This window comes from Phascolarctos cinereus, unplaced genomic scaffold (genome assembly GCF_003287225.1).
Source record: "Phascolarctos cinereus isolate Bilbo 61053 unplaced genomic scaffold, phaCin_HiC Scaffold_4;HRSCAF=312, whole genome shotgun sequence".
Classification (NCBI taxonomy): domain Eukaryota; kingdom Metazoa; phylum Chordata; class Mammalia; order Diprotodontia; family Phascolarctidae; genus Phascolarctos; species Phascolarctos cinereus.
The window spans coordinates 44861946-44883544 of NW_027555847.1; the positions used below are offsets into that span (position 1 = coordinate 44861946).

The following is a 21599-nucleotide window of genomic DNA, read 5'->3' on the forward strand; positions in this document are numbered from 1 at the left end:
ACAGGTCTATTCCCCGCCCCCTCACCCCCATCTCTGGCCTCAGGCACTGTGCTAGACACTGAGAATAGGAAGGCAAAAAATAAACTAATCTTTGTTCTCAAATTAGCATTTTGTGTGCATATTTGGATGGATGGATGGAGGGAGGGAGGGAGGGAGGGATGTGCATAGATGTGTGTTATACACACCCATACATGTATTTTAAGGACTTGGTGTGTTCAGGGAAGACCAGTAGCTCTGGTGTGAGAGCTGCTTTCCACCTTTGTGTCCGCCTGTTCCACCTAACTCTCACCTGTGGCTCCAAAAGATGTATGCACAGTGGCCACATTCCGGCAAACCATTTCAGCAAATGGGCTAACCCAGGCTGAGGTTAACCAAGGGGTCTCAAACTCATTGGTGAGTTAGGGGGGCATCTACCCTAATCATGAGGAAACTTCCCATGGTGGAATGGGCAGAGGAGAACAACTTGTTCCAACAGCCGCGAAGGTATCTGAGGCAGGTGCTTAGGAGTAATCAGAGCTTGGCTAGCCATCGAAGACACCAAGGTCATATGCTGCATCCTGAGCCATCACCAATTGTCTTGATTCTGTCCTGCCATTAGACTGTGGTGACTCTGGAGGAGAGAGTGAGGCTGATGACTACATGCAACTCTGCCTTACTTAAATCCAATTTATGCACATATCAAAGGACATCGAAGGACCCCCCCCCCAAAAAAAAGGACAATCTAGTGCTTAAACTCCCACTACCAAGGCAAATCTATAAGATATCAGAAGTATTATGAACTTAAGAAATAAAATCTACATTTGCATAACAATAGGGGGAAAAAGATGATTGCACATGAAACTGCAAATCTGTTATGTACAACTCGTTATTCCTTTTAAACATGAATAAAGTTATCATGTCACTTTTCTTTGTTTTTCCCTTTTTTTTCCTTCCCTTACCCCCTCCCCACCCTGGAGATGGCTACTATTAGACACACATATGTGTGTGTATGTAAAATCATTTTATACATACTTCTATATATCACTTCTTTCTCTGGAAGCAGATAGTGCTTTCCTTCATATGTCCTTTGTAGTTAATTTGGGTGTTTTATATCAGCTTATAGTTGGATTTATATCAGCTTATAGTTACTTGGGGCAGTGAGAAGTTGTCCATGGCTATGTAGCACTAACTATGTATAGGTTAGAAATAGGATTTGAAGTCAGGTCTTCCTGACTCCAAGAGCAGCTTTCTATCTATGACATAGGTAAGAAATCAAGGAGAGGAGCAAAAAATAAAATCTTTGTTTATTGAAAGTCTAAGGACACTACTAACCTTTCCATGAACCAATGAGGTATAACTCTTAAATTAGCAAATGGTTTTTTTATTAGAATTTTTTTAATAATATGCCATTCTTGAAGGATAGAAAATGCCTGACAATATTCAAGAATGATTTGAGAAAATGCTTTTCATGACAGACTTAGTGTCTTATCTTTGTTCCTTCTTGCACTTTGTGAGGCGATACTTTATTTGATTGATTGAAAAATAAAAGTTTTCCCAGTTGATTGATTGGAAAAGCACAAGGCTGAAAGTTATAAACTAATCCTCTGAGATGCCAGTAGGAAATTTATATTTATTTAAGATTGGTTTTTCACAACCACAGCCAGTGGGAGAGTTCATACTTGCATATATTGTTTTAATTTCTCCCTGTTGAAGAGGGGGAAGATGACTTAGTTGATAGAGATGGGAGTACTAGAGTTGGAATCAAGATGATCTGAATTCAAATTCTGTCTCTGACATCTGCCAGCTGTGGGACTTCTAATTCTTGAACTATGTTACCAAAGTCAAATCACTTAACCCTTCTGTGTCTCGGCTTTTTTCATTTTTAAAATGAAAATAATCCCTGTAATCTCCAATGCACAGATCTGAATAACAAAATGCATGTATAGTGATCTTCTAACTCTAAAACACTATAGAAATGTCAGTTATTATCACTTTCATATAGAGGTGCTTTAAGGATATCTAAGTAATTGGTCAAAATTTATTCTATTCACCTCCATTTCTTTTTCAATAGATATAGCCTAGAGTGTCAAATATAAAGGATCTTTCTCCTGAATCTCAAGGAAGTAGCTAAAATTGCATGAATATATTCTCCCTTTAGTGCCTTTGGAAATGAAGTATACAACTAGAGTAAAATAGCATATGAAAAACTCCCAACATTAAGATTGGCCTGCCTCTGTAAGTTATTTTAGTGGGTCAGAGGTTCCCACCTTAGGAAGAGATACACCACAGTATTTCTTAGAGAAAAATCAGCCTTGTCATTATCTCCTAGCCTTGCTCAGTGAAATGTTCTATCATAAAACCTGCTCTAGAGATTAAAATCAGATTTAACAATGTTATTCTTTGAAACCAAGTTATCCATATCTACAAATAGGTAAAAGGAGGGAATGGAATCTGCCTATTTTTCACAGATGATCCAGTTCTGCCTTTATTGTTACCTATTCTTACTTGTTGTAATATTGTCACAATGATGATTCTTGTTGCTTTGATATTTATTTCGGGTTTGTTGTTCATTTTTTTCTCAACTAGCATATCGGTGATGACATGGACATTACTGAGTTATTATTACTGTAAAAGTAGACATTCTTTACATCAGTATTACTCTGTCACGTCAGAGGTCATCTAGTCCAGGACTTCTTAAACTATTTCCACCCAAGATCCCTTTCCATTTCAGTAATGTCCTTGGCATTGTGAAGACTGAGGAGTACATGCAGTGTAAAGTGAGCATGCTTTGTGGTCAGAACCAAGGCTACAATGAAGTCGCGTGATGCAACATGGGCAAGTGCTGCCAGAAACACCTCAGATTCATTACACGTTTGATTTTGAATTAATTTTTGGTTGTTGCGTCTTTAGAAACCTTTTACTGTTGCCAAATTCCTTGCAACCCTACATGGGGTTGCAACCCACAGTTTGAGAGGCACTGATTCTAGTCCAACCCCACCCCCTTTTTAAAAATGGGGGAAAGAAAGGACAGCATGCAGAAACAACTTACTTAGGTTCCCAGAGTCAATGATGATCAGTTCTAGGAGTCAAGCCCAGGTCACCTGACTCCAAGTACAGAATCCTCTTTCCAGCACAACATGATTTTGGAACATGAAATGATTCCCATTGGGTTTTCCAAATGCTCATGTCCCCATCACCCAGCTACCTACCTCTCTGGTTTAAACATAAGAGTTATTATAATTAAAGTCTCTGCCACAGGGAGAGAAGGAGTCACGTGAGTTGTTTATCCTATCCATAAACATTGTCTTTGTTGATGAGAGATGCTCTTGCAACATCCAGGTATTTTGAGTTCAGGGATTATAGCCTGTAGATATAAGCTTTGAATTCTGTCTCTCTTTTGTTTTTCCCTCATTGCAATCCCCTCCTCACCTTTCCACTTTAAAAACCACAGGTGTGCTAGGAGCTATTTCTGGCTTGATAAAATGGCAAGCTGTTCACTTCAGCACTGAAACGAATGAGCCTTCTGAATAGGCCAGCCAGCGCCTGTGTGCATTTTCCACCCCTCCTGCCTTTAAGATGCTGAGAAAATTGCCTCCACCGTCTGCCTCCCAACCTCAGCTGGAAGGCCTCTGATAGCTGATCTACATTGCTGCCATGCTAGAGAGTTGCCTAGGGTTTTTGAGGTCTGGGGGCTTTCACCAAACTGAACAAAATTACAAAGAAATATATTTTATTGCATCCAATATTTTATATGGTTTTCATTTAGACTGTGGTTCGGTTTTCATCAATTGTCTCAGAGGCCTTCATCTGTTTGCCTTCTATTCCTGAACTGCTAACTGCCAACTTTCCATTACTGGGCAACTCCTACTGTCAGTCTTTCTCTGTTCCTATAGCCCTGAGCAGCCAAACCCTGCTAGAGGCAATCACAAAACCATGCTCACTGGGTCCATTCCAAATTTGGGTCATTTAACCTCAACAGGGCCCTCATTGCTTTGTAGAATTTCTTCTTGGCTCTGTCACATTACCCTCAGTTGCTATTACCAACCTTCACTTCACTCCTTAAAACGCCCCTCTACACTTCTGCCCTTATTCTCAACTATTACCTTATTTCTTTCATCCTGAGATGATTGAGACCATGTGATATGCGTTCCCTCAAACTTCCCCACTTCTACTGCTCTCAGTCTCACTTTTCACTTCTACTGCTTTCATTTCATTTGATCACAGATGGTAATATCTTACCTTCTGGTCAAGACTAGTATATACTCACTTGATCCTTTTTTTCTTTTCTATAATGACTAAGTTAGAGTGTTCACTCATCCACATCACTCCAAAGGTACTCATTATTTGTAGCCCAACAACCAGTTCTTCCTTGTTGGTCTGAATAGGGTCCATGTAATATCTGGACTATTATGTTTTATTAGGAAGGATGTTGACAGATGGAGAGAATCCAGAGAAGGACAACCAGGTCGATAGCATTAAGGCCATCCCAGATAAGGACTGATAGAAAAAATTGGGGATGTTTACTCTTGATAAGGGAAGTCTTGGTGGGAGGAAAAATGACAGATATCTTCAACTCTTTATAAATACCATGTAGAAAGTAGAGTAGGCTCGTTCTTCTTGGACTTGAGTAGAAAAATTAAAGGCAGAGAAGTCAATTTAGTCTTGATTTAAGCTATCTTCCTGGTAGCTGAGATGTATTCAAAAGGTGGACTGGGTTATCTTGGGACATAGTTGGCTCACCTTCACTGGATTTCTTCAAGAAAATACTAGATGAACAATCATTTGTTGGGTTTAATGTAGAGAGAATTCCTGTTTGAGTACAGGCTAAGCTGTATCCTATCTCAGATCCCACAAATCAAAGATTTGTGGTTTTGCAAAAATTTATGATGATCTACTTATCACCAACCCCGATGCTTTTTTTTCATTCTTTCCCTAACTTCCCAGTTGCTCAACATTAAACATCATCAACTACCCTGTCTTTCTTAATACTCTTTCTCTTTCTCCCCCGTTTCTCTGTCTCTCTCTGTCTCTCTCTGTCTCTCTCTCTCTCTCTCCCCCTCTCTGTCTCTCTGTCTCTCTCTCTCTCTCTCTCTCTCTCTCTCTCTCTCTCTCTCCCCCTCTCTCTCTCTCTCTCTCTCTCTCTCTCTCTCCCCCTCTCTCTCCCTCCCTCCCTCCCTCTCTCTCTCTCTCTCCCCCCCTCTCTCTCCCTCCCTCCCTCCTTCCTTCCCTCCTTCCCTCTCTCTCCTCCCTCCCTCCCTCCTTCACTGTCTCCTTTGCTTCCTCCTACCCCTTAAAAGTGGAGGTTTCTCCTTTGGCTCTGTCTTTGACCCTCTTCTCTTATTTTTCTTCCATGTCTTCTCTGTTGATTCCATCCTCTCTTATAACTTCAACTATTCTCTCTATGGAGATACCTCCCTAAATTTTCATCTCCAGCTCCAACCTCTCCTGAGACCTCCAGTCCTATATTCCCAGTTGTCTGATAAATGTCTCATAAGCATCTCAATCTGGTTGCAAATTCCTTGAGGACAGAAACTATATATTTTTTTCCATCTTTGTATTCCTAGTGCCTAGTTCTATGTATATATTCAATAAGTATTTAATAATTAATTTAACTAATTTGAAGGTGACAATCTACCCATCCACCTACCTATACCTTTCAGAAAGTGAAATGTTATTCTTTAAAACTAGAATTTTGCTCTAGTAAAACAAAAAATGTCAATTTGCTGAAAAAGTACAACCATATTTTAGGAAGGGTATTATTTTGCTGTCATATCAGTTACTATATACAGGCAGAATGAAGTAAGAAAGTTTAGATATCCATCTTTTAGGAAAAGAAGAGGACTGACTTTTGAATCATCTACCCTGACTGTCCAAAATTGATTTACTTCACCAAATAATTACTCATCTTTCCATTCCAGATTGTCTGCATAAAGACAACTTTCATATACAAATAATAGTATTAAGGTTTCTTGCCATCTGGAAGAATGACATTGGAATAAGAATGTGTTGAATATATTTTGTGAAATTTCTTCTCAGTTAAAAGTTGTGATTGGTAGAGCTTCCATTTGATCAGAGAGGGAAAAAAGAATTGATTTAAGCTATCTTCCTGGTAGCTGAGATGTATTCAGAAAGTAGAATGGGTTATTTTGGGACGTAGTTGGTTCCTCTGCTAATAGGTTGTATTTGTGTGACATCAAAACAATGGAATGAAAGAAGCAAAGCAAATTAAATCATCTGAGAACATTTGTCTAGGTAATATCCAGTTCCAGAATATAGGTAGACATTCAAGTAACTGATTAGTTATTTCTGTGTTCATCTACAAAGTTCAAAGAAACTTTTCAATCCATAATAGCATTTATTTCCACACTTCTAGAGAGGCCACATGGTGGAGTGGTAGGAAGTGTTAGATTTGGAGGCCTTGGGTTTGAGACTCATCTCTATTACTTATTTATCCATATTCATAGGACTATTGATCTAGAACTGGCAGGGACATCAGAGGTCAGGTAATCTAACCCCTCATTTTAATGATAATGAAACAAAGGCCCAGAAAATTTAAGTGACTTGTCCAAAGTCACATGAATAGTACAAATCAAGGCAGGATTTCAAACCAAGTCCTCTGACTCCAGAGATATTTTTCTACTATATGATTCTGGATAAGGAAGGAAGGGGAAAAGGTAGGAAGGAAAGAAGGAAGAAAGGAAGGAAGGAAGGAAGGAAAGGAGAAAATGAGGGAGGGAAGAAAGAAAAAAGTAGAAAGGAAGAAAAGAAGGAAGGAAAGAAAAAAAGAGGAAACAAGCATTTATTAAGCATCTGCTATAAGCCAGGCACTGGGATAAATACCTTACAAATACTATCTCATTTGATCCTGGTATCAACCAAACTCTGGGAAGTAAGTGCTATTATTTTCCACATTTTACAGCTGTGAAAATTAGGCAAACAGAGGTTCATTGACTTGCCAGAGTCACACAGTTAGTAAGTGTCTGAGAGTGTACTTGAGTGCGGGTCTTCCTCACTCCAGTGCTATATCTATTGCTCCACTTATAAAGCTGTTTCTACTCCCAATGTCTCTGACTATCAATTTCCTCATATTTAAAATGAGGGGGTTGGGCTATGTGACCTCTGAAATCTCTTTACTAATCAATATCCTATTATAATATAGTAAATCACTGAAGCCTTTTCACAGGCTTCTTCCAGGAAGTTGAAAGTTGTTAGTAAGGTGTACAGATGTCATCCAATGTGGTCCATGTTTTGGTTCCAAAGGCAAAAGTTTGAGGCATGATCACAGTGTTGCAAAATCTGTATGGTCATCAGTGAGAAAATGACAGAAAAATATCCCAACAGCATACTAATTCCCCCAAACTATGATTGGATATGTGATGACTGGGTACTAGGCAAGTGGTAGCCAATGCCTTAGAAGACAGAGTGGCCAGGAAGGAATAATAATGCCTAAGGTAATTTAAAGTACATCAACAGTCTACCTAATTGCTCCAAACTAAACAGATACATAGACTGCATGGCATTCCCTTGTGTATCACTTAGACAGGATCAGCAGGCATTTCTTTGTTTCTCTCTTCTGTTCAGTCTGACCTAGACAGCTACAGCAGCATGGCAGAGGGCCAGTGGCATTTATGGAGAACCACAATGCTCTTTAAAAAGTGACAAAGGAGAAAGAAGGCATAATGGAGCTTCTCATCCTCTTGTGGTGGTGGTGGGGGGAAATACATTCCAATACTTCATGGATGTCTCTGTGGATGCAGAATTGTAGTTGCGACTTAAGAAATCAATCCATCAGGCAGTCCATCGACAAACATTTGTTAAGCACCTATTACAAAGCCAGGTTGAGGGCTGCTGTAGCCAAAAAGTGCAGCACTTTGTGGCCAACGTGGTGATGAGGCTCTCCAAACTTGGCTATGTTGGTCCTCAGAAAATAGCAGTTTCATTACTAGGTCTGCACTCAGTGCCTGTGCTTGCAGGGTCACCAATGTACCACAAAGTCATTTCAGAGTAGGATTTTAGTGGAAGTATCCTGGAAAATGTAGGAGATATATAAATGGAAATTGATCCACACACACATGCTGGTATCCATCATTATACAGTGACCCCAAATGCAGAATTTCACTGTGACTGAATTTATATATCAGGAAACAGATTTGTTATATACTGTCTTAAATTCACATTTACAGGGTTTTGCCTAGATCTAAGTGCCTTGATCTACATGTTTAGAAGTCTTCTTGGACTCCCTATGGTGCTCCATAGTGTCTGATGATGTTTTGTAGATTGCTTTTAGGGTTTGTTTATTTTTAAATAAAAATACAAAGTTAAACCCAGCAGGAGGAAAGTCTTAGGGTTTTGTTTTGTTTTACTGCAAAATAAAGGGCTCTAGCCTCGAAGAACAGGGAGGGAAAGATTGAGATTGGAACTTAAGCTATCGGTGGTAGCTGAGTTGATGGGTGAAAAGAGAGTCTCAGGGAGTCTACCCCAGATAGTCAGGAGTCCCAGCTCTGTTGATCTAGGGAGGTCTGTGTACTAATCAACTCTCTGAGGAAAGAAACTAAATGAAAAAGCTAGGTGAAATAATCAAAAAATAGTACTGGTAGAAGTAGTAGTAGTAGTAGTAGTAGTAGTAGTAGTAGTAGTAGTGGTGGTGGTGGTGGTAGTAGTAGTAGTAGTAGTAGTAGTAGTAGTAGTAGTAGTAGTAGTGTGTGGTGGTGGTGGTGGTGGTAGTAGTAGTACTAGTAATAGTAGTAGTAATTAGTAGTAGTAGTAGTAGTAGTAGCAGCAGCAGCAGCAGCAGCAGCAGCAGCTTACATGTGAATATATGGTTGTTATTCAGTCATTTCAGTCATGTCCAACTCTTTATGACCCCATTTGGGGTTCTCTTAGCAAAGATACTGGAGTAGTTTGCCATTTCCTTCTCTAGTTCATTTTACAGATGAGGAAACTAAGGCAAACAGAGTTAAGTGACTTGTCTAGGGTCACTGAGATAGTAAATGCCTGAGGCCAGATTTAAACTCAGAAAGATGAGTGTTTCTGATTCTAGGCCCAACTCTATATCTATAGTGCCTCTGTGTGTGTGTGTGTGTGTGTGTGTGTGTGTGTGTGTGTGTGTGTGTGAAGACTCAAGCCTTCTGGACTCCAGACTTGCCATTCTATCCACTGTGCCAGCTAGATGATATATGTGTGTCTATGTGTGTATGTAGGCATAATGTATAGACATGTAGAGATATGTGTGTAGATATATACATATATGTGCATGTGTGTCTAAACACATATATTCCTTCTAAGCATACCACTTTCCTTGCTACTTTGTTAAGTTGATGGTTTAAGTGTTATTTCACTATTTTACAGATGAAGAAGCTAGTTTAGAGGGCAAATCATGTCTCATTCATTTGATTCTCAAAACAACTCCAAAAAGTAGTTACTATTGTTGCAGATACATTTTACAGATCAAGAAACTGAGGCTGGGAGAGAAAGTAAATGATTTGTCCAAGGTCAGGAAACTACTGTCTGAGGCGAAATGTAAACAACAATTTCCCTGAGTTCCCTGAGTTCCTTGACTATAAGGCTCGCACTTTATGTACTTGGCCGTCTAGGCACCCCTGCAGTACCTACATCATAGAGCTGCTGTGAGGCTCAAATGATGTAATGTATAGAGACTGTTTTAAAGTGGTATACAGATATCTTTATGTATACATGCATGAATGTATATATTCATACATGTCTATATGAATATATTATATATGTTTACATGTGTATATATGTAAAATAATAGTGGTTGTGGTGATGGTGATATGATGATGATGGCAGCATGTTTAGGGACAGGAAGTTAATCTAACAGGATATCAGGAGGGTAGATTGGGACAAGATAATTGAGGACTTTGAATTCCTGGTTGAAGACAGAGAATTAAGCAGGTATGTATTTATCTTATTTTTTGATATACCTAGAATACAAAAACAAAAATATATACATAATCATTTAGGACAATGCTTATACTTAAATATTGCTAGTAATAGTAGCAGCAACAGCAATAGTAGTAGTAGTAGTAGTAGTAGTAGTAGTAGTGGTGGTAGTAGCAGTTGTAGTAATCGTCATACTTGTAGTCATAGTCATAGTAGTAGTTGCATTGGTATGACCTGACCAGGAGTGTTCTGTACAGGAGGACCAATGGAGCAGGTTTCTTTTGAGTAGTGCTAATTATTGAGGGCTGAGCCTTGTGGATGGGGACAGTCATATAGTTCAGTGGTGGGAGGAGGTGAGATGAGACTGTAAGGATTAATGCCTGAATGTGAGGGTGAAGTAGGATGCAGCAGAAAAGAAAAGCGTTTAGGTAAAAGGGGGAAGTTGGTAGAAGACATAAAACCCATAATTTACAGTGATTGAGGAGACATTTGGAAGGTAGTGAGGAAGGAAAGTGACATGATGCCTGAGAACAATTCTTGCTGTTGTGTGTGGAGTAATTGAGAGCAAGGAATTTAGCTGTTGTTCAAAATGATGGCTCTGGGGATAGAGAGGATGGGCTTAATCACAAAATGTTTCATCAGGAGTCTGAGTTGGGTGTTGTTTTGAAAGAGAGACAAGAATAGAAGATGATGTAATTTTAAGTTTAGGGAGTTGGGAATTTTGGGGTGCAAATACCTAGGATAAAATAATCAGATTGGGGATGAATATGCAATGCAAAAACTGTGTCAATGGCTCTGATTATAATCCTGCTGAAAAGCAGACATGTGAGGAGCAGCTAGGCAGTGCAGTAGATGCCATCCCTGGAGTCAGGAGGACCTGAGTTCAAATCCCAGCCTCAGAAACTTACTAGCTGTGACCCTGGACAAGCCACTTAACCCCAATTGCCTCAAAAAAAAAAAGCAGAGATGTAGTTCCCTAAATTTCTTTTCAGCCTTATCAATTGTATATGGAAGCAGCATGGAGTGGGTAAGAGGGCTAAGTTGGAGTCACAGAACCTGAAAGCTTCAGTTTAAATCTCAGCTCTGCTACTGATTACAGTAACATTGCGTAAGTAATTGGACCTTTCTGGACATCAGTCCCCTTATTTGCAAAATGAGGGGATTGCTAGATTATATCTGAGATTTTATCCAGCTCCACATGTATGTTCCTGTCTATGATCAAGAAGATAAGTAGCATGGTGTCATACATTAAGGGATCGACCCTGGAATCCAAAAGACCCACCTCGAACATATACTAGTTGTGTGACCAGGAGCCAGTCACTTAATCCCTCAGTGCCTCAGGCAGCTCCCTAAAATGATAAATTGCAGATAAGTTGCTGATCTGCATTAAGAGAGGGAGTTTACAAATTGATCCAAATTGACAGTTATCTACTCTGCTGAAATCATAAGTCCAGAGCAAAAAACCAACAAAGCAGAAAAGGCCAAGAGCCAAGCATTCTTCATGGAATAAAAAGATCACATATATAGTGAAGCCCTCCTTTCGTATGAGTATGTGCTTCCTATCACACATTTTACAGGTCAGGCCCATGGCCTGTAAGTAAATCAGGGCTAATTTGTACAGTGAAGTTACTCAATGCTAGGAATTTATCCTTTAAAAACTAAATAATCAGGCAACTTTGAAACATTGGTTTCTGTTTGACCCACTAAGCTTATACTCTGTCTGAAGCAGAAATTGTTAGAGGATAAAAAGCTTAACCAGTTCAAGTTAGTAGAATGGATGAACTCTGATGCTGTGTGGCAGACCTGTATTTTGTAGCTATCAAACAAAAGATGAAAATGAATGGCTAATGCATCTATCTAGGGCCCTGCCATGTCACAAGTTCACAGGATAACACAATTATTTAAGCTATGATTTGAAGTATGTAACTTAAGAAAAATAAATAAAAAAGACTCAAGTTTTCTAGCATGTAGGCTTATCTTCTTCCCAAATTATTAAAAGGACTAGAAAAACAAAGGATAATCTATCTGATTTAGAAATTTATGCTCTTAAAATGTTGCAGAAGACAAATAAAACATTTAGATGTAAACTTCCTCTGAAATAATAGTAAAGGAATGACATAACTATGTTATTCATACTTCTTTTCATAATTCAAGTAAATAGCTCTACTCCTTGCTAAAGATAATTCCTCCACATTCATCCTTGATCCCATCCCCTTCTGTGCCCTGGAAGACCTTGCCCAGCACATTTTCCCTTTCTCACACACCTTCAATCTCACCCTCTCCTTTCTGCCAGCATCACTGGCTATTTCAATCTGCTCATCCCTTCTACCAATGCAGACTGCATTATTTGCCTACCTTAGTAGATGGGCTTTGTGGGTTGTCATGTCTTCAATCAGCCTGATGGTGAGCCTCTAAAAACTTCCCTCAACTGGCCCACAAATGGCATGCTCAGTCCCAGATGACATAATGGTCCAACACTCAAAGGGTTTTCTAGCTTGGTGGGATATACCAGAATGTGCTCCAGTGCCATAGCCTTCAACAGACCAGGGTCATCTACATGATACCATAAGGACTTTGGTGATTTCATTATTAAGGTTCTTGAAAGCTTGTCTATTCCTGACGCCTCCACATCCTTATTACCCTCCCTCTACTTAGCCCTGTGGAATTAGACTCCTGTTCCCAGCAAAATATTTAAACCATTCTCTCTGAGGTCAAAGATCATATCCTTATAATCAAGCTCAATTATACAGAGAGGGAACATAGTATACTGCATGGGACCCTAGGATAAGAAGACCCATATTCAAGTCCTTTCTCCAACACTTGCCGTGTAATCATGGGCAACTAGAAACCTCTCTGATCCTCAGTGAGTTATCAGTATTGAAGTGAGAAAAGCATTAAATAAGCTTTGGGGTGTTATATACATGTGAATGAATGATAATAACACATTGTGCTAGGACAACATATGTCAGACACGGTACTTGAACCCAGGTCTTCATGGCTCCAAGGCTCACTTTCTATCCATTTCACCACATTGTCTTTTTGTTCTATAATAACATTATTATAAACCTTAAGGTACAATCTATCTGTCCATCTGTCCATCTATCCATCTGTTTCTATACCTCTATTTATATGTAAATTAATCATCATCGTTGTTAATAAATAATATTACAGTTATAATTAATAAGCTTTATTATAATAATCTATAGCAAAATAATTATAAACAACTATTATTAATTATTAAGACACATGTATAATATGCAATATAGAGAGCTTTAAGATTTATAATATTATAATTCATAGTATAAAGAAACAATGTGGTAAAATGGATGGACAGCTGGCTTTGCTGTCAAGAAGACAGAGGTTTAAGTGACCTTTCTGATAAATACTGGCCCTGTGATGGGGCTACTCATTTAACTACTCTGCTCTCAGACAATTCTCTAGGCTATAAGTTGTTGAGAAATTGCCAGCTGCTAAAGTAAATTCCTCAGGAGCAGCCCTGTACACTGATAAAATCACACCCCTGATTTTGTAAACACGTATGTATACATACACCTACATGTATGTGTTTATACACATGTGTATACCTATACGTGTGTGTGTTTGTGTGTTATAGGACATCTCTCCCTGTGTGTCTACCAAGTACTTCAGTCTTAATCCCAAACACAACTACTTGTCTTTTCCTCCAAACCTTCTGATTTCACTTGATCATGTATGCGGCACCCACCACTCAAACAATTTTCCATTTTTGAAAACATGGGGTTATCCCTAGCTGTCCTACAGTCTACTGGTATAAAGAAATAGAAAGGCTATCAGACAGGTAGGTGCATAGGTAGATGGATAGATAGCTAGGTAGAACATTTATTAAATGTGTTAGACATTGTGCTAAGCCTTTGAGAATCCAGGATCACCTCTATGCCAATATGAGGGAGTGGAGGAAAAAACAATTATCTCATTGAATCATAGTCCTATAGCTGGAAGAGAGCTCAGAGGCTAGAGTCAAACCTCCTCATTTTACAGCTCAGGAAACTGGAGCCCAGAGAGGTTCAGTAACTTGTCCAAGGTCACAGGAGGAGTAAACACCAGTGGGGGTAAACACCTAATTGTGTACAAATTCATTATTCCATTATGCTGAATTCATCCCCTTCAGTCTATTGTCAGGATGATGTCTATTGTCGTTTTAACTATGGCTCTCTGTCTTTGAAGTTTGTAATTTTTGAAAGCATTTTACAAGATTCTCCCAAGGGGTGAGTCAGGCACTGATGTTATCTTGACCAATACACAGAGCAGCCATTGTGCATCCTTGGGAGGATCTTGAACTCTCTAACCTTGTTGCATGAAATGGAGTGCATGTTGAAGGCATTTAATCAGGTGGAATTATGCAAGGTCTTTTCATACCCTTTCCAGCTTCTTCCCTCATTTGATATCTCAAGGTCTTTTACTTCCAATTTTCCACTTTGTGAAAGTAAACAATGAATGAGCCGAAATGTTACTGGCAATCCATGCCATTGAAATCCATCCCTGCCCTCTTTGGTGTGCCGAAGCTTCCTTTTGAATTGCAGCTTGACTTTGCTTCCACAGTTCCATTCGCCCTTCTGTTTTCTAAGTCCCTTTGAAAAGTTTGATTCTGTGTTTAGTATTCCATTCAAACTTCGGCAGCTTTTCTTGTTTGCCTTGTTTTTTACAGACTCTGCAGGGGGTAAATATTCAATGGGTTGCATGAAAAATTAGGCGGATATCTGCCATCAGCCAGAACAGGGTTATGCATCAAATTCCCTAAACAGAGCACAAAAAGGTATCTACCTAGTGAACTCCCTTTGGATTAGCAATAGGAAGAAAGAGAACGATGACAGATTTGGGCATGTTTTAGGCTAATGGCTATAAACCCTCTTTCCCCAATTCAAGCTAATATTTATTGATGCTTTTTGGGTTTTGTTTTTTTGTTTTTTGTTCTTCCAAAGCCTATGCTTTCAACCTTCTTTCATCTGCAATTACACATCATCTCAATCTGAAAGGGATTTACAAAATTGTGTTTTGGCTCTTTGCAAAACATGAAATTTTCTTATCTGATTATAGAAGAAAAAAGGCTAAAGCAACATTATGCGAAGCCTGGAGACCTCTACTGGCAGTGTTATTTGCTAAATTATTTCCATGCTTGGGTATTATCAGAAAAGGGAAGATACATTGATTCCATCTTAGTACTAGTCTTTTTTCCTTTGAACTAAATTGTGGACATGCATATCTGAAATCACACTAGTAAAGATGGGGAAGACAAAAACAGTTACAAATCTGTTAAATGATTCTCAGAATAATGTTTTTAAAATCATATAAAACATAGGATTCCAAAAGAAACAAATTATATAGGAATAATATGGAATTTCCCCATCCAAGTTTACAAATACTCTGAAATGAAGCCTGATGAGCTTTTCCCAAGTAATACTGGGCTCTAATTGCTAACTAATAGGTGTACACTGGTAGGTGTTACGCTACTGGAATAATGTGAGCAATTAACGTTCCAAAAATAACAGCCATCATTCTGATAATTCACAACATTATTCTCCATTGTCTGTGACCTCAAAAGCTACTCCTCAAGAATATCTGATCAGCCCACTAGCCTTGGCAGAGGAAATCATGTGTTGGTTAATGATGTAGCTGTCTTCAAATGCATAAAGTTATCATATGGAACCTGGAATTAACAATCCCTCTTTACTTAGAACAATTGAATAAATGCCTTTGTTAGATTCAGGCGTTCTTAACCTTTTTTCATATATCCTGGACCATTTACCTATGGATTCCTTATCAGAATAATGCTTATGAAATCACACAAAGCATAAAATACATAGAATTATAAAGGAAATAACTTATACTGGAATAAGATGGAATTTTCTCCTGTCCAAGTTCACAAACACTCTGAAAGATATGTACCCCAGGTTAAAAATCCCTTGTTCGATTAATCCTCTTTTTTGCAAATTAGAAAACTGGGCCAGGGAGCAAAATTGATATACTCAAGGACATACAAGCAATTAAGGGCAGAGTTGGGACTTGAATCTAGCTTTTCCAGTGCCCCAGAGGGTGTTTCTTCTGCTGCTTACTACAACCAATAGGTAATATTAGTGTTGTGCTTGAACGTATTCAGGGCTTTACATACATTATCTCACTGGAGCCACCTAACTACCTTGTCTTCTAAGTGCTATCAGATTCCCCATTTTACAAATGAGGAAACTGAGGCTGGGAGGCTAGTTGTCCCTACAACTATAAGTATGTCAGATGGTATATGAAGCTAAGTCCTCTTGACTCGTCTGCTAACCCATTCTGCCTCTACTGTACCATTGCAAATGTAGACAGAAACAAAAAGCAACCAAGGAACTGGATTTCTGACGCTCATGATTTTATTTTTCCCAGAAAAGAAGCCCTATGAAAAATGGAAGCCTGTTATAATGTTAATTATTTTTTAAAGATGAAATGATAGAACAATTCCGAGGTGGCATTGTTAGTCATTTCCAGGAACTGCCTATGGGTCAACCCTGAATGGTGGTTGTGAGAGTGAAAAGGAGGGGACATATGTAGAAAATGTGGAGATAAAATTAGGAAAATTTGGCTATTGATTGGATACTTGGAGAAAGAGGACTCAAGATCTACACTAAGGTTGCCATGGGAGGCATGGGTCTGAAAACGCCAACAAGTGCGGGAGGATTCTAAGTCAGCCATGGCCCTAGAAAGTGACAGGATACAAGGCTATGCCCGTGCAGTATTTCAAACCCAGGTAAACAATTACCTGGGTGATAGGTTGAATGAAAATTTGAATGAAAGAGTCAGGTCAGTTCATAGCTTTGGAGCTAGAAGGAAAATCTAAAAATCATTTCATCCAAGTCTTTCATTTTACAGATGATGAAACTGAGGCCTAGAAGTAAAATGACCTGCCCGGAGTCCCATGGAAAGTTAGGTGCAGAGCTGGCTAGTCAGTCAACAAGCTTTTATTAAGGGTTTACCATGTGCTAAGCACCCAGAATATAGAAAGACAGCCCCTGCCCTTACAAAGCTCACATTCTAAAGGGGGAAGATGATAAAGAAAAAGAAGCAAAAGTGGGGTAGAAGGAGGCAAAGATCCCTAGTGAGACAGAAAGGTGGAGAAATTCCAAACTATAGCCTGGAGAGGAGTGAGCGATGGCAGGCCTGGGCACCCCTCTGAAATGGAGGTTCTGGGAAGAGCCATCCCATGAGAAGAGGAGGTCTCAGGGGCAGAGACTGCTAACCTGTGAATTCCAGGGCTGGAATAAGTTTTGGGAGGAAGAGGTTTCTGAGGCATGGGAGAGGAAGCCCTGAGGGCGACCTGGAAAGGAATGAGGGCTAGAACTTAAATTCAGGACCTCTGACCCCAAATCTAGTGCTGGCTTTTTCCTCATAGTCTATGGGTTATACAGAGGTAGCAGGGTCAGCATTATGTATCTTATTTTTGGAAATGATGGTGAATTTTCCAAACTGAATATATTGGTATATACTGTATATATAAGAATATATGTATCTGTGTGTATAAGCATGTATGTATCACATGCATAGTAGTGTGTTTGTATCACATATAGATGCTTAGGCATATGCACATTTATGATAGCTCCATGAATTTGGGGGGTGATGATGATTTTTCCAGGCTGAACATAAGAATACATGCATAAACACTCCTACATGTGCATATATGCCTCAGGGTTGTTATTTGTTGACGGTAGCTAGTACAACTACCTCCTTCTCACCTAACTGCTCACACAGTCCAGACACAGGGGGCCTGGACTGAGGTACCATCATCTTAGGAAGCAGGAAAATGGGCCCCTGAACTAATATTCAAGTAACTTTGACCTTCATCATTCTATGAAATGTCATCCAAGAGAATGCAGGTAATGAAAAAGATTGCATAATGTTTAACTGACTTCTTCTCATGAGTTTTTGGCTTCTTTTTACTTTTTTAATTACTGTAGCTCAGCCTAACTGGATCCAAAAAATAAATGATATCCATGTGGCCATTGAGGAAAGCATCTTTTGGGAGTGCAAAGCAAATGGGAGACCAAAGCCTACATACAGGTGGCTAAAAAATGGTGAACCATTGCTAACTCAGGTAAGAACATTGATAACAATGGTTGTGTGGATGGCAAGTTTAATACTTAATACTGCCATACTTTTTTGATAATGGAGGAATCACATGGCATTACCAGTATCCACAACTGACATGATGGCAACAGAGAAAGTGAATGATGGTACTAAAGATCCTGGACGTGTAGGTGCTTGATATTAACTGGTTGGTTGCATGAAGGATGCAAAGTGAGAAATAACATGATGGAGCAGATGGACAGCTGGCCTTAGAGTTATGATAATCTGAGTTCAAGTTTTGTTTCTTAGACCAACTAACTGTTCGATCATGGGCATGTCAATGAGAAGTGCCCTAGGCATATAAGATAGAGATGGGTTTCCAATCTACATCGGTGAAGGAAGATTCCATACTGAGAGTTCCCCACATCAATGAAATTGCATTGGTTTGCATATCCTCTGTCAAAAACATTGTTCTGGGCACAGAAGAAACAAAATCAAGATTGGAAAATAATCCATGCCCTCAAGAGGCTTACCTTTTTTTCTTTTTTAAATATATAACTTGATGGCAGGTAGGTAGCAAAGTAGAGTGCTGGGCCTGGAATCAAAAGGACCTAAGTTCAAATGTGACCTCAGACACTCACTAGCTGTGTGACCTTGGGCAAGTCACTTAACCTCTGTGTGCCTCCTCTCTAAAATAGAGATAATAATAGAACCTACTTCTCTGAGTTGTTGGATGAGATAATATTGGTAAACCACCTAACACAATGCCAGGCACATAGCAGGTACTTAATAAGAACTCGTTTAAAAGGAAAAAACAAACAAAATATATAAACAGGTAAGTGAAGACAAAGCTTTATATGGAGAGAGGGGGGTCCGGAAAGAAGAATCTAAGTTCTTTTGCATTTGACTACAGCACATATCACTTTCTAGGCAGAGAAAAATTGGTGTGATAATATTTAGAATGGAAATCGAAATTTAAGGAGGCCCCAATGAAAGATCCCAAAATGAAATCAAGGAGCCTTAGGGTGAAGAACGATTGTCCCGATTTAATTTCCTATGCTATATTTTCAAACCGAACTTCAAAAGTTAAAGGAAATTTGACATTTCCTTGGGTCTTGAGGAGCGAGCCAATTTTTCACATTGGAATTTTTTCCCACGTAGGCCACCCAGGGAAAGGGCTCAGCTCTAAGCAATGGCATGAAGAACAGCCTAAAGATTAATGCTACACAAAAGAAAGGAAAGAGAAAGAATTGTTTCACTTTCCATTGCCCCCCCCCACTCTCCCTTCCTTTCACCAGAGGGCATCCTGTCAGTCCCATGATTCTCTCAATTATAAAGCCAAACGAAAACAAATGGCTGCCGTGAAGGTATGAAGGTAGTGGCATTTTTCTCCCTTTGCTTAATGCAAGGGAACATGGATGCCTAGATTTGATCAAAACCTAATAAGTGTCTACCTGCACTAAATTGCCCCCCTACAGCAAGGCAAAATCCAATGTTTTCTTCATGTTATTTATTTATTTTTTAAATGGCAGGTCTCTAGGGAAGGGGAGGGGGGACTACTTTTTTGCACTTATGAAAATGAATAACACATATCACGTATCCTTGGGCTGATAAACGAGACTTGAGTCTTTTGTTCCACACACTAATTTTACATGCTTTGTGTTGGCCACCAGCAGATGGTCCCGAACTTAAATCATGTTAGTGGCAGAAATAAAGTAAGGGACCATTAAATTATTAACACAGACTTTTTTTTGGTAAACTTCAGCCCATATTAACTGTTTCTCTCTACACCATCTGAGATGATTACATTCCTATTAACCTTCGAAGTCATGCCCTCCAATAATCTGAGTGTTTTAAATGCCCTAGACGGTAGAGTTGGCTGCGTTTTTTCCAAGCTCGTCCAGAACCTGAGAACAGGAAAGCATTTTAAATTTCACGTTCATCTACTTGGAGGGGATATTAATCTGAATGGTTTCAGTATTAAATCAATGAGAACTCAGGAGAGTACTACAATTTAAATTCCATTTACCAGCTGATGTACTGGTGATTCCATTTAGCATCTGACCTGACACAAATTCAGCTGACAGACAAATAGATCATGAGATGTAAATTGCTTGTATGACTGCCATTTTCTTCTTGTTTTGTCCCCCTCAAGATGATATAGAGTATGATGGTTTCAAGGCCTGATTTGTAGAGGGTTATATTTTTACTTCTTGGTGTTTTTACAGGACACAATTCAAATCGAGCACGGGACACTAAACATAACCACCGTGAACCTCACTGATGCAGGCATGTATCAATGTGTGGCTGAAAACAGACATGGAATTATTTTTGCTAGTGCAGAGCTCAGCGTTATTGGTGAGTAATATTCTTTATGAAGAGAGAAACTTAGTTTAATTTATTTTTAAAACACACCTCCTTCCGAAACAAAAGCGTCATTTGCCAAGCTTAAGTATTCAGGCCAAGATACAGTACAAAGAAATTCTTCAAGCAGAAGATAGGTTGCTTGAAGAATGCTCCATATGATCTTCGTCATTTCTTAATAGAGCTTCCCTCCCACACACCCTCCCCACAATGATTTCTGTTGGGAACACGGGGTATTTATTGAGGTTTTTTTTTATGACTAAATTGATCCCAACCAGGTGAAAGATCTGAATTGTATTGGAATCAAAAGACTTAAGTTCAAATGTTGGCTCTATTTCTACCAATGTGATCTTGGGAATTCATTTCTGCTCTCTGGTCCTCAGTTTCATGATATGCAAAATGAAAGGATTTAGGAGAAATGATCTCTGAGGCCCCTATCAATTCTAAATCCATGATACTGTGATGTAACTCTTCTATAACTTCAGTTTAGAGGGAAAAATGATGAAAATGATGATTGGATTTGGATTAGACTCTACCAAATAAATCTGTAATATGGGGGCAAGCAAATTCTACTCATTCTTTACTATATTAGTTTAATTGGCACAAGCAACTCTGAAAAGCTTCTGTATGCATTATCTATCCTGTGTTTTAGCTGTGGGTTTGTTTAGTACCCTGGCCTAGTTTCTCACCATCACTTGACAAAGTGTCCATTTTAATATAAATTTATTTTAGTATGTGCCAAGGCCAAATATAATAAGGAAGAGAAATTCACTGGGGTGAAGGGGAGGAGGGCGGGAGAGGCTATGTCAACAGCATAAATTCATATCTAAATGATTTCATTGCTCCTTAGGATTTCTGTGTATCTATATCCCTTGATTGGTGCAGGCAAGAGTCTGTGCTAAGTGTAAAATCATTAGCATAATGGTCAGCACCCAGATATCTACAATTTGATAAGCTCTAGAATCTTGCTGATCATTCCCGAGGTTGTTGCAAGTGAGTGGTCTTGGCACTTCAAGTTTCTGTCCTAAAGTTAATTTAATTCAATTCAACAAGCTTTTGTTAAGTACTGGCTGTGTTCGAGGGAGTGTGGTAGAATGGTGAAAATACTAGCCTAGGAGACATGAAGATCTAAACTGAAGACCTGCCCTGACAAATCCTGACCTTGGACAAATAACTTTACCTCTCAGCGCCCCGATAACTCTCTCAAACTATAAATTATAGGAAAAGTGCTGATCTGCAGGGATAGCAGAAATTCCCAGCTCCAAACTACCTACATTAATGAA

The 21599-nt window shown here is 39.1% G+C and overlaps 1 protein-coding gene across 2 annotated transcripts in view; it reads left to right on the forward strand.

Moving 5' to 3' along the window:
* The window catches only part of LOC110195628 (contactin-4), a 1139396-nt gene that overhangs the window by 944360 nt on the left and 173437 nt on the right, over positions 1 to 21599 (forward strand). For both annotated transcript variants that reach the window (XM_020968471.2, XM_020968474.2), the window contains 2 exons: positions 17844 to 17980; positions 20181 to 20310. In XM_020968471.2, the coding sequence (XP_020824130.1) occupies positions 17844 to 17980; positions 20181 to 20310 (267 nt within the window). The remainder of the gene's footprint in view (positions 1 to 17843; positions 17981 to 20180; positions 20311 to 21599) is intronic.